This window comes from Cibotium barometz, chromosome 18 (assembly GCF_041138505.1).
Source record: "Cibotium barometz isolate CiBa-2024 chromosome 18, ASM4113850v1, whole genome shotgun sequence".
NCBI lineage: Eukaryota > Viridiplantae > Streptophyta > Polypodiopsida > Cyatheales > Cibotiaceae > Cibotium > Cibotium barometz.
In genome coordinates this window covers 59,150,528-59,169,795 of record NC_141063.1, presented here as the reverse complement: position 1 = coordinate 59,169,795, position 19,268 = coordinate 59,150,528, and the positions used below count along the sequence as shown (strand labels likewise).

Sequence of the window (19,268 nt, the reverse complement as noted above, 5' to 3'; positions counted from 1 at the left end):
GTCCTCCTAGATCTCTACTAGGAGTTTTAGAGGTTGAAGACTCTTTAGATATGTGACGGTGTAACTCTCTGCTACTCTTTGCTTGCTTTACATGTGCTTGATTACATTTAGAGGCTGCACTCAAAAAAGGTAGTGTAATTTTGATTCACACTTGGACACAAAACCTCACTTTATGATGGGTGAAAATGCATAAAGATGTTTGCATTTCATGTGTAGATTAGTTTGCACTCCCTTTCTCCACTACAAGACAATGCTGCCATACACGCGTTTCATACACGCGATAAATTACGGGCGCGTGTATGGTCGCGCATGTATTTGAATAGTATCGAGCGCGTGTATATTGGCATTTAAATTCGCGTGTATATTGGCATCTACCAGCGCGTGTATAAGCGCGTGTATATACACGCAATTATACACGCATCAATACACGCTTTATTAAGAAAAACTAAATTCCTTTACAAAATTAAAAACTATTTTCTTTAAACCATCTCATAGTACATTACAGTATATATCATTACACAATACCACTACATGCATTTACAACAATGAAATATATTCAAAAATAAATCATGAGATGATAATTAAAAGACAACACATACAATAGAAATGTCATCAATTTAGAACGATACAGTGATGGATTGGTTAGGGTTCGATCTCATCTTCAATAAGATCCATCCTTGCCAAACGATCAACGTCAATATCCATTTGATCAATTTGTAAGGCTACGATTAAATTTATTCCACTATCGATATTCTGTCCATTGATAATGGTATCGATGTCCTGATCATCCTCATCAACATCACCATTATCCTCAATGGTAGGGTCATTCTCATGATCATGAGAAATGGCACGCTCATCCTCATTATCATGATCATCTCTTATTTCTTGATCATCGATCACAACATCTTCATTGGCATGTTCGACATCATCTTCACTGCGGCTTGTTACATCCTCCATATGCTCCATATCAGTGAATGTACTATACATCACTTTGGAACGTGGTGCAATAGGGATGACGTACCACCATTTAATGTCATGCACCATTGGCAGATAGATAACCTACTCAAATACACGTACTACAGTAGTTAATTAGCATATCAAAAGTCAAGGGGTACGTGAGCTTAGATATATATGTACATGAAACACATTAGTAAAAAAATGCATACCTGCTCACATTGTTGTGGCAATACGAGCCTATCTTTCTTTGTTTGCCAAAACTTTGTAGAGTCAATAGTTACATAGCCACTTGCATGGCATTTTATCGTTGCATTAGGCCCTTTTTCCACCACGTTCATTTGCCATTTGACATCCAAAACATACACAAAGAAGCGACGAAAGTCAAGCCTAAATATGTCTTGGATTGTGCCACAATAATCATCCATTTTTCCATTAGCTCCCTCAAAGCTACTAATGACACCGTAATCTTGTGTATTCCTCTTTTCATCAATTCTTTGTGTTCGAAAATGCTTGCCTTCACACCATATAGCATTGAACATAGTGCATTGGACCAAAATAGAAGCAATATTTGTGTAAGCAATGTGAATAAATATTAAAAGCAAATCACTTACAACTAATGCAAAACATTAGTTCTATGTACCTTTAACATGCATCCTCGTGCATACTCCCATTCTTCCGCCGTGATATGCAGCCCCTCGTCGCTCTCTGCTCTCTCCATTTCCTCATGCAACCAATCAACATGGATATCATTCGGAAGTGTTGCTAGATGCTTAGGGTATGCCTTACGAGAGCCATGTTGCCTCCGAAAGAGAGCTCTTTCTGCTTGCCTTTTTGTCTTTGCATCCTCATATCTTGTAACCCATCTGCTCATCACATCACTATTAAGGATGCAAGTGAAATTGAGATCATCAATCAATGTTCTGTCAATTACTTTACTCTGTCCTTTTCCTTGAGGCACAATAGAGGTCATCCTCAAGTCCTCTTCATTGCTCCATAGTCGTGGCAAAGAGCTGTCCACCTGACCAAGAAATTCTGAAATATATACAAGAGACTCTTGTATCAACCAACCCTCGGCCATGCTTCCTTTAGGCCTTGCACTTTGCCTCACAAAGTCTTTTAAGGTCTTCATGAAGCGCTCTAGGAAGAACATCCAACGTGCATGCACAGTGCCACATAAAGCAATTTCGTCCACTAAATGCACAATGAGATGTAGTTGACTTGTGAGAATGGTTCGCGGAAAAGTCTCCTCTACCAAACAAACTACCTCCACTGCCATAACACGCACATCATCCAACGTGGCTGGATCAATTGCTTTGGAACTAACATATCTGAAAAATAAATAAATAGTACGTTATACCTCATGCACGTTCATTTTGCAAGGTATAATGAAGGGTGATCTAACATGGGTTTTACATACCTCACAAGCTCACCCATCTTATAAATATATTTTTTCAAACTCTTATTTGCACAATGGTCGATGCTAGTAGGTAGTATGAACTGCGCACATAAGAGCACATGTATGTATGGTTTATGGCATTACAAAATTTAATTTCAACGTACAAGACTTGGAAAACACTTACTTGGAGCATCTTGTGCCAATCGTGGGACTTCAACCCATATAGTTGCTCAACGCCTCTTTTCTTAGTGGTTGTAAAGCCTCCCTTCAATGATCTCATGCATCCAGTGGGAGTACGCGAAGTGGTGATGGCCTGCTTTACCTGCTTCTCCTCTTTCTTTGATATAATCCATGGTGCAGGCGGAAGACGAACGTGCCCACCCTCCTCTCGTGGCCAAGCTTGACGCATACGTCCTGCGACCCGCAAGTCCTCCCGTACGCTAACATTGTCTCGTTTACCAATAACATGTTCCCAGATACCAAATCCCACATTCTTGAAGATGTGCATGGGATCAAGAAGATGGTTGATCTTAAGATGGGTCCAATATGGTAACCGAAAAAAAATGGAGTACCTACACAAGGGATTGCTCTATGTGACCTTTAATCCAATTAGAGACTACACAAAACAAGAGTGAAAAACATTACTATACCTGTTCATGCCATCTGGAGGAAGAATATTTGTAGACTCCCAAATACGCTTCCAATCTTTTGCACGAAGTGTTTGTGGAGGAATGTTACTCTTACTAGCAACATATTTAGGATGATCTGAGGGGAGAAATCGAAGATGATTATCGAATATGGTCTTACACAAACCGTCAGCATACTCATGTACTAACGAAGGGCCACAAACAGGACATGCATGTTTACCCGATGTTTTCAAACCTGTTAAAATATAAATAAAAGTTAGAATAATAAAGTCAATATTTATAATTAATATAGCCATTAGTATTAAAGTAGGGAGGTAATTAGAATTCTTACCAGAACAATCGCTGTATCCTGGAAAGTCATGCATTGTCCACATCAACACTGCTTTTAAGTCAAAGTGTCGAGAGGAGGGAGGCCTACTAATGTCCACCACTGCAACACCTCTCCATAGTTCCTCCAACTCATCAATCAACGGTTCGAGATAAACATCCATATGCTTGACTTTATGTTTCCCTGAAATTAGAAGGGATAACATAAGATGTCCCTTCTTGATCGCCATTGATGGTGGAAGGTTGTAATTCACCAACACAACTAGCCACACGCTGTATGTGGTGCTTTTGAAACCAAATGGATTCACTCCATCCATACCTAGGCCAAGTCTCAAGTTTCTAGGTTCTGTTTTAAAGCTGGGCCACTCATCTTCAATATGGTTCCAAGCAGGAGTGTCTGCAGGAATTCTCCACATGCCATCATCCGATCGATGTGAGGAATGCCATGACATGAGCTCTGTTATGGATTTGCACTTGAACATGTGTTTGATGTGAGGAATTATAGGAAAGTGTCGCAAGACTTTACGAGGTACATCAAAACTCTTCACATCTGTTCTATACCTTGCTTCACCACAAGTGGGACAATGTCGAGCCTCCTTATGCGTCCCACGAAAGAGAATGCAATCATTGACACATGCATGTATGCGATCATAATCCAATCCTCCAAGAGATGTCACATAGCGCCTCGCTATGTCTCTTGAGGTGGGTAGTCTATTTCCCTTTGGAAGCATGTTTGATAATAGCCTGCATCCAATATCATCAATTAGTCCTAAACCCTAAACCTTAAACCACTAATTCTTTGCAAGTTAGAATGCTTACTTCAATAATGCGTCAAGACTTGCATTGCTCCATCCATAAACTGTTTGTATATTGAGTAGTTCAAGTGAAGCACGTAAAATAGAGAATGTGCATCCTTCAAAAACCGGTGTCGATGAAGCCTTGTAAAGATGCTCTTGTTCCATATCATCGTCGTCCATACCTTTGGGATCATTCTTAAAAAGATTCCGCACCATATCATCAAACACTTCCTCTTCCACAACTTCGTGGGGTGCAGGGCTATTGTCATCCCTTTCCCACTCATCTCTGACAATAGATCCCGAAGCTCCAGCATCATCTCGTCGACGCTTTGCGTGCTCTCGTCGCGCGTAGGGCACCATGTTAGGGTGTGGTACTGCATCCTGCTTCAATTAGAGTATATATATTACAACTCCATTAATTTAATTTGGATACCATGAGTCATTTGAATACTATCAATTTACATCTACTCACCTCTAAACCTGTTTGATTCCATTCTCCATACATGGAGATGTGATTCAAGGTAATTCGACGTGCTCGTACAATGCATCCTTGACATCAATTACACATACACTTGATCCTTTGTCCCAACCACACATCGCAATTACGATGACGCATTGTCTCATCCTCACCAGAACTGCTTGAGGAGGTTGATGACATCCTATGTACAAACCAGAAAACACAAAATCATAATCAGTTTTTAATGAAAGTATAAAAATCGCGTGTATTCACGCGGCTACATCCTAAAAATCGCGTGTATTAACGCGGCTATATCCTAAAAATCGCGTGTATTAACGCGGCTACATCCTGAAAATCGCGTGTATCAACGCGGCTACATCCTGAAAATCGCGTGTATGAACGCGGCTAGATCTTAAAAATCGCGTGTATAAACGCTCATAAACGTGAAAATACACGCATTTTTACACGTGACGACCTGTTCAAACTAAAAATAACCCGCCTTTCCCAAATAAACATTTTCAAAAAATAGATCTGCTCTCCTTCGTTGTCGCCTCTTCCAACAAAGCACTAAACCTAAGTGCAAGGAGCAGACAAGGAGCACACACGGGTGAAGGAAACCGACCAAAAAGAAGACTCACTTTTTCAGAGGTGAGTCAGTTTGTCCTTTGCCCTGTCTCTTTCCTCATATTTGTTTATGCTATTGTCTCTTTCCTTTATGGGTTTGTCTCCGTCCTTCTCCTTCTCTGGTTGCCATCTGGTGAACGATTCTGACAGGGGCGACAGTGGGCCTTTTATAAGGACGATTGGTCGAAGGTCGGTTGCTTTCAAAAAAAAAATTTCGCAGGTCGCGTGTAGGAACGCGTGTATGTCTGCGTGTATCCTGTCTGCACAGACGGTTCACGTGCATATACACGCGTTTTTGGACAGGTATATACACGCGTTTCTGGACGGGTGTATACACGCGACTATGTTTCCCCATTCTATGGTCTTAGAGCTGATAGGTGGCTTGGATGATGATATTTGTGTGAGTCAAGAGACAGTCCATGATGTACATGAGGATGGTGATAGTCATGCATGCAATAATGTGTGTGCAACCTTTGAAGATAACCACACAAGATGGATGTTGTGGTGATAGTGATGTAGTTTTTGAAGAGTTGTAGGAGGATAACTCTATAGTTCTGAGTGTTGTTGAAGATGTGAATTCTCTAGATAGTGATGTCAGTTTGATGGTGGAAAATCATATGTGCGCCTAGCTTGCATTTGTGCTTTGATGCAATCATGTATATACTTTTATTTTTACAGATTCTTTATGGATATTCCAGGTTCTTCATCCGATCCATTTGCGTACAGCAATTGGCTGATGGAGATGCTAAATCATTTTGGGCACCATCCTGGTCCAGTTGAGCTTACAGAGTACATGTATGCCCATCCCCCTCCTTCCATGCCTGGTGTCTATACCCCTACCGCAAGTATCCAGTGCACTCCACTACCGTCTATGCCTACGAGTCCGACGAGACAGCATGCAGCTTCTCCTCTTCCACAGCCACCGAGGAGACATACCTCGTCCCAGACACACTCACGCACACCTTCCCAAGCACCGTCACGTCAGGGCTCACAGCCACCATGACGTACTCCCTCAGAGCCACCGTCACGTCAGGGCTCACAGCCACCGTCACGTAGACAATCCCCCAGTCGTGACTCCACCCGCAGCAGTAGGAAGAGTGGGAGTGGGGGATGCGGTGGGTGCTTTGGTGGGGGAGGTAGTAGGGCACGCGGTGAGAGAGGAGGGAGAGATCTGCTATGATGTGACGGATAGGGACGGGATAGTGATGGATGTGAGGGGGAAAGAGGTAATGGAGTACATGCGTGGGGTAGTATCAAACTTGTATAGAAATTATTTTATTAAATTTAAAGATCAAAATAGCCGATTAGTTGGGGAGGTGATAGAGGCTGTACATAGTCGGTACCCCAATCCCCCACATGCTACAGAAGGACGCGAATAAGGGAGATCTTAAGTAATAAAAGATCTCACCTTAAAAAACTCGCGTACGATAATGGGCTAAATGTAGCTGCGGGTGGCTATCCTGCTGAGAAATCTGCCAACTGCGCACAAACGCAAGTGGAAAGAGGCAAAGAAACGAGCAGAGGGTGGCGTGAAGAGCAGGCAGCATGTGGAGGCACGACGGATCCAGATGGAGACCATTGGATCTTCGCATTTCGGATCTGGCGGCGTCGAGTCATGGGAGGCAGAGTTCGTAAGTATCTTGCCACTTTATTTGATTGTTTACTTAATTCATTAATTCTATGATTGTTTTAATCTTATAAATTGTGTTGATTATGATACAGTGACGGATTACGGGGAGGAAGCCCACAGCCCACGATACTGGGTATGCTCGCCGGCATAGCAGACGTGACACATGGGCCATCTTCAGAGCTGAGGGACGTATTACGGACGTGCAGTTTGAGATGGCCATGAGACCATACGGTCGACAGGTACTTGAAAACTCTAAACGAATGATTTTGGTTTATTGAATTACATATATATATACTTATATACTATATATTACTTGAACAGGCACAAGCTGCTGATGATCCACCCGCCGCCACTGCAGAGGGTGGACGTGAGCACTACTCATCGGACATTCCGACCGATGTGAGCTCATCTGAGCATGGAGGGAGCACCGAGTCATCATCTGGGTCTGAGTAGTACTCAGACTTATAGTATCACATTCCATATTGAGGATGTGGTTGTATATATATTTTTGTAACTGAAGCCATGGGCTACTTCGACATATGGACTCCCTTGTATATATGTGTACACATAAAATTTTGATAGTAATATTGAATCGTGAATCGATAGTATTGCATTCATGTCTGTCTTGAATCGTGTATTGACAATGTATGCATTCATGTCGTTCTTGTCTTAATCTTCCTCGTGGATAGTCCAATGCACCCAAAAAAAAAATCCAGAGAGTGTTATTGGGTGCTGGAATGCTGGAACAGCATTCAGGTACCAAATAGCACTCTCTGGATTTTTTTTTGCTCTCTGTTCGCGTGTATAAACGCATCAGATCTGCAAAAAGTCGCGTGTATATACGCAGATAATCTGTAAAACACGCGTGTATAGACGCGTCAAATCTGTGAAATACGCGTGTATAAGCGTAGCTAAACTGACAAAACGCGTGTATAGACACTTCTATCAGCGCGTCTAAGCGCAGCTGAACTGACAGAACGCGTGTATACGCCCGTGTATCAGCGCGTTTGAAAAGTCTTATACACGCGCTTTTACACGCATGTCTCTGGCCGCGATTATACACGCGCTGATACACGGGCCCGTTACTTTTTTTCACAAGTCATTTTTAGCGGCTAGAAGCGCGGGTATGAGCCCGATCCCTTGTAGTGCTCGAAGGATGTGAAGCCAAGAAAGATAGGGAGAGTTGTTGCTTACGCCTCAAAGAGAAAGAGTTGCAATGCATGTGTACACCTCCAAGACAGAGAGTCCTTATGGCTATGTATGCGAGAGAGGGAGAGAGAGCATAGCTCTTCGCTGCTTTTTACATGCATGGGAGTCAATATAGCAGGGACTTGATAAAAAATCATCTAGGAGGCTACATTCACCCCTACCATATACAGGCCTTCTTAAAAAGTGATGTCCCCCTCATGTTGAAAGAGACATGTTAATGACTCTAGTGTTCAAACCCTAACGATGACTTTTTGTTGAGGCATCTTGTAGAATATAGTGGTGGTACATATGAAGGTTTTAAAGTGCAAGTGCACTTCAAATTTCTCTCTTTTTTAGTAAACGTTAATTGTATTTTTCATTTGATGCTAATTTTTTAGAGAGGAAACTATGGATTTATTATTATTATCCCAAAAAAAAGGGGAGGGAATTACCTCCCTTTTGGGAGAGAAGGGCCCTGAGCGCCTCAATAGGCTTGGATAAAGTTGGATTGTGACCTTAAAGAAAAGGTAGAGAACCTGAAGGCTATAATTGGAAAACGTATAGTGGAAGACGCTATCACGTGAACATGCCTCTACAAAGCAAACAGTCACCATAATAATTATTTAAGTCATGCCTGCAACTTTCGTATGGTTGATTGGTGATAATTGCAAAAGGAAAGTGGGAGGATAGTGGAAGCCTGAAGGATGCTTGTTGCCTGGCTTTTCAGTGGGTAGTGGGGCTACAGCAGTTGACGATCATCGCAGTACTTTGGCCAGGGTGAAAGTGGTGATTGAGAGAGTACCCTCCGTAACTTGCACATGCCAGTCCTCTTCGAGGGGAGCTGGCAACCTCTCTTCCCTATATTTTGAGAGTACTTCCTTCTTGCCCATCTTTTGAGTGCTTTGATGATGGCAGTTGAAAGGACAATGTAAGTTTTAGGAATGCCATGAGTTGAGTTTTGGTTACTTGCTTTGCAACCTAACTGGTAATTACCTTGGGAAAGGCCCTTGCTTCATAGCCTCTGGTAGTAGTAACAGCAGCATAGGTCAATGGTCACTACCTCTAGATGTTGCAGGCAGTTGAAGTCTAACATGCTACATGCCGCATATTATGTGTACAGCATTGCTATGGGCGGATTCCTTGAGTGTTGTCATGGAACTCCTTTAGTTTGACGTTTCCCAAGCCGGACATTTTTGATAGCCAGCTTTTTCTGAGTGTTGGTGCATGGTACTGCAAGAAGAAATTCGTCCCCCCTACACCTTGACGTATTGTGCTCTCTTTTGATGATATCATCGTCAGAGCCATGGCCAAAAAAAAAAAAAAAAAGCTAGGCTTCACACGGTGCAAATTTAGAGGCATAATGGCGTGCTTTGAGGAGGAGGTGCTTGGACACACGCCTCGATCCTCTTATTACCAATTATATATATGGTGGTGTGTTCGCCACCATACGACGATCCGGGTTTGGATTTATGTGAATTTTGAAACAAAAGGAAGTACTAGGCTCAATATTGTGCTTCATTTAGGCTTTTTTGCAGAGATCAGTGCTTACAGTTCAAGTGATGCCTGGAGAAAGCTGGGAGCAAGAGGCCGGGGAGGAGTCCTCGACCCCCGCGGCGGCGGCGGCAGTTAGTGGTGGTGATAGTTCCAAAGGTCAGCTCGAAGTAGAGGGGCCTCCATCTCGGGCCAGCACAAGCTTAGATCACTGGGAGGCCCAATCGGTGGACATCCACAAGACAGCGTTACCTGTTTTTGAAGATGACGACGACAGGGGGCTGAGCAGCACGTTCAGGATGTCCATCATCCTTGGCTCGGTTCTCATGATGGTCGTCGTCATCCTCTGCCTGGTCGTCGTCCTGCCCCGCTCAGCCAAAAAGCATGACAAGTCCAAGCTCATGGAATTAAACATCCTACAGCAGCAAGAACCTCATGTTGCTGATGTGCCGGCCGTCATCGCAATAGTGTGTAAGGCCACCCGTTTCCCCGACACGTGCGAGGCGTCCCTGCTGTCGGAACCCTCCGCCCGCTTTGCCTTCAAAGTCACGGACGTCGTCGACTCAGCTGTCGGAATCTCTCGCACCGCGGCCGTCGCACTCCACACTCTTTCAAAGGACTTGCTGAAAACTTCGGACAACGTTAAGCTCACCAGCGCCGCCCGCGATTGCGAGTACTTGCTGGCGAGAGCTGCGAGTTTTCTCGCGAGATGCCAAGAGACCCCGCTCGCGAGGCAGATGGCCTGGCAGGTGGCCGACGCGCAGGCGTGGATGAGCGCTGCCCTCACCTACGAGAACGATTGCCGGTCGGCCCTCAACTATGTCAACACGACACTGGCCGTGGACCACCTTGTGGGGCAGGTGAATTACGCCATCACGCTCACCAGCAATTGCCTCAGCATCGTGGACGCTTACAGAGCTCACGGCAACGACACCAGTGCCTGGGCGCAACCAACACGGCTCAGCGTCTACAATGCAGCCGAGGGCTGCAGAGATGGAGCCGGAAGTAGAGACTGGTGGCGAAACGCCGCCGTCACGGTGGCCACGGACGGCACTGGCGAGTACTCCAGCGTGCAAGCCGCGGTGGACGCGGCGCCAGACGGAGCGACGGAGTGGTTTACGATCCACGTCCGAGAGGGGGTCTACAAAGAGACGGTAAGGATTCCGTCGGCCAAGAGAAAGCTAGCGCTGGTGGGGGAAGGAATGGGTAGAACGGTTATTACCGGCAACCGCACTGCGGAGATGCCGGGCGTCACGACGTACGACTCAGCCACTATGGGTAATTTGTCAATTGCCAATGTAGCGTAACGGCAGAACTAACAGAAACCATTGTACTAACGCAGCTGCTGTTTCGGTCGTCGCAGCGGTGGATGGAGACAGGTTCGTGGCGGTGGGCATGACGTTTGAGAACACCGCCGGCCCGGAGAAGCACCAGGCGGTGGCGTTGCGGGTGGACAGCGATTTTGCCGCCTTCTACAACTGCTCCGTTCTAGGTTACCAAGACACGCTCTACGTGCATTCGCTCCGGCAGTTCTTCAGTGGCTGCCGGATTGAGGGCACAATCGACTTCATCTTTGGCAACGCCGCCGCCGTCTTCCAAGACTGCCTCATCCTCTTCCGTCCGGGCATCCCAAATGTGGCCACCAGTGTTGTCACCGCACAAGGCCGGACGGACCCCGCCGAAACCACCGCCCTTGTCTTTCACAACTGCACCCTCAACGGAACCCTGCCCTTCCTGCAGAATTACGCAATGTCGCCCAAGAGCCACCACGTCTACCTGGGGCGCCCGTGGAAGAGCTTCTCCCGCACCATCTTCTTGCAGTCCAAGCTGGCCGGCTTTATCCAGCCGGAAGGCTGGCTGCCCTGGAACGGTACCGTCGCCCTCGACACCCTCTTCTACGGCGAATACCTCAGCTCTGGCCCAGGTTCCCACCCGACCACCCGTGTTGCGTGGTCCACCCAAGTTCCATACGACGTGGCTCTCTTCTTCACAGTTGCCCCCCTCATCCAAGGCGACCGCTGGCTCCCAGCCACAAATGTCCCCTTTGCCTTGTCACTATGAAGAAGTGGTGGTGTGTCACTATAAATTTACCGGCTTACTTCTCTCTCTCTCTCTCTCATCGAATCGAATCTGAAGGCATGCTCCATAACCTTGCGTTGGAGTAAAAAGTCTCAACTAAAAAGCTTGCATTGTGGACCTTCACGATAACCTTGTGTCAAAGTACACGTATTGTAGTGGACGGCAAAGCATTGTGTTTTCTTTCCTTATTTCTAATCGAAGCACAAGGAAGTTAACTTGTCCACCCAACCAAAAAACAAGAAGGTAGCAGACAATACATATTTTTCACTAAAGGTGTGTAATCTCGAGTATCTTGCTCAGGCTATATACCCCCATCATAGTCTTATATATCCATCTCAAGAGTAGATTGGTAAAGAAAGATGCCATCTTTTATTATCAATATAAAGGCAATTGGAGTTTTGTTCTTTTCTTCATCTATGCTTGAATTTGTATTTATGATCCTCATAATGTGAGTTTGAATTGCGTTGTTACACCATGCATTGTGTTTTCATACATGATATTAGAGCTTAGGATTTGAACATGATGGTTTGCAACTTATACTTGACAAAACTAAAGAAATAAAATATCTTAATCCAATGTGGTGAATGCTATTGCCAATGCACTTTCAAATTGCATTTTTGCCCGGTTGCATTATTTTGAGAAGACTCAACATAACGAAGTACTAGCTATGGAAATATAAACTTACCATGTCTTTGGAGGTCTTTGAGATACTTGACCTCACACTTAAATTGACCTTGAGCAAACCATGACAATAGATGCCAACAATCAAGACATCCGATTGATCACATCTTGCTCACCAACTTTGTTTTAACCTTAATTCAACAAATCATGTAGGACGTAGATGTGTGCCAGATCCTAGAGACTTACTTTGAGACCACCAATAGACACCAATAGTACTAGAGTGCAGAATTTGCAAGCTTGTTTTCAAAACAAGAAGATAAACGAGGGAGGATCGATGGTGGACACTTTTCTCATGAGAATGAAAGCCTAGTATGATAAAAAGACATAGTAGGCATTGTCACTCATCCAAAAATTTCACACCTTTAATACTTCTCTCACACCATGGGTTTTAGGCCTACCCATTTACGTTTTAGGAGCTCAACTCCATGCTCATGGAGGAAGATCAAATGTAGGGTAGAGAGCATTCATTCTCCATGTCAATTTAAGGTAAAAAAAATTGTAAAGCCTTCAATAACGAAAATGAAAAGAAGAAGAAAGTCAATTGCTATCGAAAGAAAGGACATCATGTCAAGAGTGCACGAAGAAGAAGCAAGCAGACGCTAATAAATGGTGCTTTGAAGATTAATAAAGCACAATATGGTACCAAAATTCTCTTTCACATTAATTAATTAGACAAGGGTGGGAGAGATTATTTTTAACCTTAGGAAAGAAGAGAACCTTTGTATCCGATGCGAACCTTAGTTTGGAATTTCCAGATTCTTCTAACCGCCTCAAAAAGTGAATAAAAGACCCAGCTAAGGCAAGGCCATTCGAGGCTCTGGCCTCCAACGTGAGCAAGAAACAGCGAGATAGGAAGACACAAGGGTGCCTTTACGTGAGAGAGCAAATTTTTTTTCTTTCGCTTCTATCGATCAACTTGAGAGAGAAAGAGCGAGGGACGAAGATGCCTGTTCCGTGAGAGAGGAATTTTTTTTAAACGAATCGTGTAAATCGTGCTCGTTTCGCATGTGAGAGAAAAAAAAATACAAATCATGCACTCGTTTCGGCTGAGAGAGATAGAGGACGTTTGAAAGGTGTTGATTAATGTCTTTTAGCTAAGGTCTTGAATTACTTAATTAGGCCTATCAGGGTTTGATTAATTAATTAATACGATAGTTAGCCTGAATATATTAGCACAAAAGGTTAGTAATGGCATGAAGGTTTACTACCTTTTTATCATTGTCAAAGAGCTTCCTTAAGAAGTCAATGTTGCTAATAATCATTTGAAAAGACTATTACTTCACTCTCCTCCCTAGTTAATCGACATATATTTATTTAATCAATCAACAATACTATCACACCACTCTCCTGCCTAGTTTGAAATGGTGATAAACAATGAAACACATTGGACACATTGGAAGATGAAAAGAAAACGTAGAGAGTTAATAATTTTTGAAGAAAGGGTTTCTAATCAATTACAAGGCAATCTTTTTGTTCTAGGTATGAAGAGGAATCTTCTATTGGTAGCCAAATACTAATGGTGATGTGTCATCTCATCTAGCTTGCTATGAAGAGTGGCCATGAGACTAGGGGAGTTCCAGAGTCTACGTCTTTCTTCTTTTGGAGCTCTTATCTTGTTTCTAAGGGCTTGTGGTGTTGACCACGAGACCAGGGAGTTCCACGAGATTGGGGGAGTTCCACGAGACTGGGGTAGTTCTCCAAAGTCTATGTCTTTCTTCTTTTGGAGCTCTTATCTTGTTTCTAAGAGGTTGGTATATCTGGTTCAGTTGGCCCCCCTCAGCTACATTATTAGCAACAAGTTGTAAGAAAAGTTAGAAATGTTCTTATTGGAATTTAGTAGCACAGTTTATTAATGATGCCTCTTAGACTTACACAGTGGCAAGTAGGCACATGTCCTGCAGGGTCATTTAGGAGAAATATGGACTCTCCATTTTGCCCCTTAACAAGTGAATAAAAAAAGATTGGCCTGACCAATGAGAGAACTGGGATTCTATAAAATAATAGAGCCCATATCTTTAAAAAATAGAGAAATGTCAGATTTCATGTCTGATTCCATATCTTTCATATCAAATGTATATGGAAGTTTGAAAACCGAATTTTATTTTTTTCTATTTTTTATGTTTTTTTTCTTTCCCTCCTTTTGCATTTCATTACCTTTTCATTTTTCCCTTTTTGGTGGAATTCAATTTTGTCATATGTTCTCCAACTCTGGTTCTTTCTTCATGAAAATTTACAGTCGTATTGTTCTACACCATAGCTCTCTCCTCCTAAAATTTCATCTCATCTGGACAAAACTTCTGTAAGTTATGCCCGTTTTCTCACATGAACTTTCTCTTCTCTACACCACAGATAGCTATCTTGATGTGAAGCGGCTTCAAATTCTTGTGAGTAATTATTATATATTTAAGGTTTATCTATGTTTTGTGTGGATGTGACTAATAATCATAGATTTAGGATTTGTTTATGTTTTGTCTTGATGTGTTGATGTTTATTTTCTCAGGAGCAAGGTTGTGAACAACAAGGTTGTGTAAATCAAAGCAGTAAGTTGCTATTTATTTCTTATTGTTTTAATCTTTATTTGTTACTTTCAATCTTCTTTGCACAGTATTGATTTGAAGTGGCATAAAATACCACAGTAATGATCATAGGTTTAGGATTTGTTTATGTTTTCTCTTGATATGTTGCTGTTTATTTTCATATGAGCAACAAGGTTGTGAGCAATAAGTTACTATTTATTTCTTGTTTTTTTTTATTTGTTTATTACAATCTTCTTTGCACAGTAATGATTTCAAGTGGCATAAAATACAACATTATTGATCATAAGTTTAGGGTTTGTCTATGTTTTGTCTGAATGTAAGTAATGATCATAGGTTTAGGGTTTGTTAATGTTTTGTCTTGATGTGTTTATGTTTATTTTCATAGAAGCAACAAGGTTGTGTAAATCAAAACAACAAGGTTGTGAGTAACAAGGTTGCTGTTTATTTCTTGTTGTTTTAATCTTTATTTGTTGCTTTTACAATCTAACATATATACTTATTAATCATGTAGTCTAGCTTTATTAATTTAGATGTCTTCAAGGAGGAGGAATATCATTAATATTCACACAGTTAAATTGGATTTTAATGCAACCAAGTACTCGTGAAAATTTCGAGGTCAAGCTCAAAGATGTCACAGACCCCAACAAGCAATGGAAAGGTAGAATCATAGAGTTCAGGAGACGCACAAATGGTATGAGTATAATAACAGAGGCTTTCATTCAACATGTTTATATGCACAAAGAGATTCGAATGCATCATGATAACTTCAGTGAAAGACATATATCTAACAGCAAGTTTATATCTCTATGCTTTATGTTCTTGTGCTTTGAGTCCATCCACTCTGCATGTTATAATACAAGCATATTTGTTGCTTGTAGCTTTATATCCATCTACTCTACATGAATGGTAGAATATAGAATATTTTAGTGGAAAGCTAAATGTTTTACATGCAGAGATAGGTGCCTTGATCTATGACAACAAGAGTGTAAGAGAATTGGCATCTCAGAATGTTTACTTTTATGATTCAGTGTATGATGTGGAGAGACATAGTTTGGAGTATATTCCATGTTACATATCCGTAACGCCGCTATACGGGCGTTACCACAAGAGGGGACGGCCTCTGGCTCACCACCCAGCCATAGAGGAAGAATGAGGATTGCCCCTCATCCCCCAGGCTATATAGTGTGTGGCCTGCCGTCCACACTAGCCTGGCCGCCCATGACTCCGCATGGGCGTCCTCTCCCACTGAACCCCGGACATGGCCATCCGGTCTGCCGTCGGTCACAGGCATTACAGCCTACGTGACATTACCCCCCCTTAAGAAGAGTTTTCGTCCTCGAAAACAAACTGGGAAAACCTTTTGGAAATTGCACTACGGCGTTCCCAGGTTGCCACCTCCTCATGCCTATCTGTCCATTTAACAAGTACCTCCTGGTACACTTTATGTCGGGTTTGTCTGTCTCGATACCCAAGAATCCTTTCCGGTTCATGTGATATCTTTGGTGGAGTGATCAATTCCACCAAAATCTCTGGAGAAACTGCGTTCTCTAACCCGTGAACTGATTTCTTCAGTTTACTGACATGGAAGACAGGATGAACTTGAGAACTCTCCGGTAACTCAAGTTTGTAGGCTACGTCCCCAATCTTCTTAAGGACTTTAAAAGGACCACAATATCTCGGAGAAAGTTTATCACACTTTACCGTTTTCATGGTTTCTGACTGCGCAGGAACCTTGAGGAATACAAAGTCACCTTCTGCAAAGGTCACCTTTCTTCGTCCTTTATCTGCATAAGTTTTAGCGCAATCCTGAGCGCTACGAATGCTCTCTCGTGCAGCTCTGAGCATATCATTCATATCTTCAAGGAAATCCTTGACAGATTGAATCTTCTCCTTTTCTAGGCCTACAACCATCGGAGATCTCGGCTGGAATCCATACATTAACATGAATGGTGTAAATCCAGTCGCTGAGTGTTTGGAGCTGTTATAGGCAAACTCCAATAAGGGAAAGTACTCTTCTCAATTTGATTGCTTCTTACTTACATAAGAACGCAACAGATCCTCGAGTATTTGGTTAACCCTTTCTGTTTGACCATCAGACTCCGGATGATCTGCCGTACTCATATCAGAGTAGTATCCAACTTTTTGAAGACTTCCCTCCAAAAATGACTGTTGAACTTTCTATCTCTATCCGACACTATATCTGCGGGCAGGCCATATAGCTTGTAGAGATGTTCAATAAAGAGTTTTGCCAACTCTGGCGTTTTTACAGTTTTCTTCGTGGCAATAAACTTTGCCATTTTAGTTAACCTGTCCACTACCACCCACACCGAGTCATTCCCTCGACTCGTCTTGGGTAAATCGGTAATGAAATCCATGGAAATGCTTTCCCATTTCCCTTGAGGAATCTCCAGCGGATGGAGTAGTTCTCGAACCTTAAGACGTTCATGTTTATTGACCTGGCACTTACTGCATTTCAGCACATAAGTCTGGATGTCTTTAAACAAACTAGGCCAATAAAACTGTCTTTTTACTAGTGCATAGGTCTTCTGAATCCCAGGATGACCCGCACTTGGACTATCATTACTTTCTTTAAGAATTTGGACACGAAAGTCACCAATAGTTGGTACACATACTCTACCCTTGTAAAGTAAGTACCCGTCGTCAATGGAGTAATTAGCATATTTCTCCCACGTGTTTGGTCGAGCTCGACCGCCGCTACCGGCAATCCAATGTGCCATTACAGGATAAAGAGTTTTCGTCCTCGAAAACAAACTGGAAAAGTTATTGGTAAGCAAATGTCTAGTAGTACTCACGCAAGTCGTGATTTGGTATTTCAACCAAAACCCCAAGACAAATTTCATGCCTTGATTTTGCATCATGGCATTAGCACAGAAGCTAATGTACTGGAGAGCACTCTAGTAGCGCAAGTTCTCAGACTATGCTACTAGATATTTGTAGACTACGCTACCATGTTGCATCACCAACCTGTTAAAACTTCTCCTTGGAAAGCTCTACGGCCATAGGAGAAATAAACTAGAGCCAATCTAATCATGCATCACAAGGATTAGTTCCAAAGCTGAGACATACTTTCTCTCTTAGAGTAACATCTTTGCACAAGCATATGCTCTAGAATCTTGTTGAGTTTCTAACTACCATCAATCTACGGATGGTTAAACTCCACTCTAACTCAGAGTAAATGTAAGATTTGAAGATTTCCCTTCAAATATAACAATCAAACTTCCTATCTCTTATGCCATACTATATCTGCTGCTGCGGGCAGACCATATAGTATGTGGAGATGTTTGATAAAGATTCTTGCACCACTATGGGTGTCTGGAGTTACATCCAATCACTTACAACTCTCTGTTGCTATTACCAAACACATCCCTTCAAGTATTGTCTGGACTCACACAACTATTCGAGTTTATGTGATATTTGAGGATAGCCCTCCTTTCCCTCAAGAAAGGTTTTTGTCCTCAAAAACTCTACTCTCAAGCTGACTACGCGCTAGTGTCATAGGTCCAAGAACAAATCTAGACCGTGTTTAATATCATATGTTATATTCTTGAGTCCTTCCAAGAAACTTTTAAACATCTTGCAACGAAGATGTGTTATAGTGTCTACGCACATAGAGTGGTACTATTGATAAAATGCTTTGCAACAGATCAGTGGTTTCACACTTGTAACAAAGTGCTTCATTGTTGCATATTATTACCCTTCATAAGCGGTTACACACTTATGAATCATTTGGGTGGGTTGTACCATCTATCAAGAAAAATTCCAAACTACTAATAACCACATTATCAATCCACAGATAATGACTGAGCTTGCTGTGAAGCCATAGGTTGCTAGGTAATTGATGGTAATTACACAAGCCCAATGTCTCATTACATCATACATTCAATATAAATGCAAACATCACAGTACTTCGTGATGATGTACTTAGGAATTTCATCCTATCCCTGTTTGGTGTTGGTATGAAGTATAACTATGAGAACATTATTTGCTGCCTCCTCATTATAGCGGCAAAGCTACCTACCCATCATAGGTGGCAATCTCTACCAAGCTATAACCAATGACAAGCAAATAAACGAGTACTCTTGTAAGAACTTCATAACCATATCTCGCACCAAACTCATAATCACTACGGATTAAATGCCAGGGCTTGCAAAATTGAATGTTATCTGATAGGTAGAGGGGATCATCAAACTACGGATGACCTCGACAACTCACTAGGACTAGTGATGTGTAACTTTTAAGTTACTCCACTCTCCTTGCTTATTCCATACCATCGAACAAATCGGTCCCTCGATTTGAGCAACGTCAACATATTTATGAGTACCTCGATACTCATGGATTGTGGTTCGGTAATTTAAAATGTTGATCTAGAGTATCTTTCACTCGAGGATCTTAATTTTATTAGCAGCTATGTATTAGTAGTGAGTAACTACGTACCC

General features: G+C 42.5%; 1 protein-coding gene across 1 annotated transcript; it reads left to right on the top strand.

The window, feature by feature from the left end:
• Window positions 1–8,910: 8,910 nt before the first annotated feature.
• Window positions 8,911–12,003, top strand: LOC147629538 (putative pectinesterase/pectinesterase inhibitor 51). The gene is made up of 3 exons (XM_086812811.1): window positions 8,911–9,454; window positions 9,559–10,792; window positions 10,878–12,003. The coding sequence occupies exons 1-3, from the start codon at window positions 9,449–9,451 to the stop codon at window positions 11,573–11,575; spliced, it is 1,938 nt and encodes a 645-aa protein (XP_086668937.1). The 5' UTR covers window positions 8,911–9,448; the 3' UTR covers window positions 11,576–12,003.
• The last annotated feature ends 7,265 nt before the right edge of the window (window positions 12,004–19,268 follow it).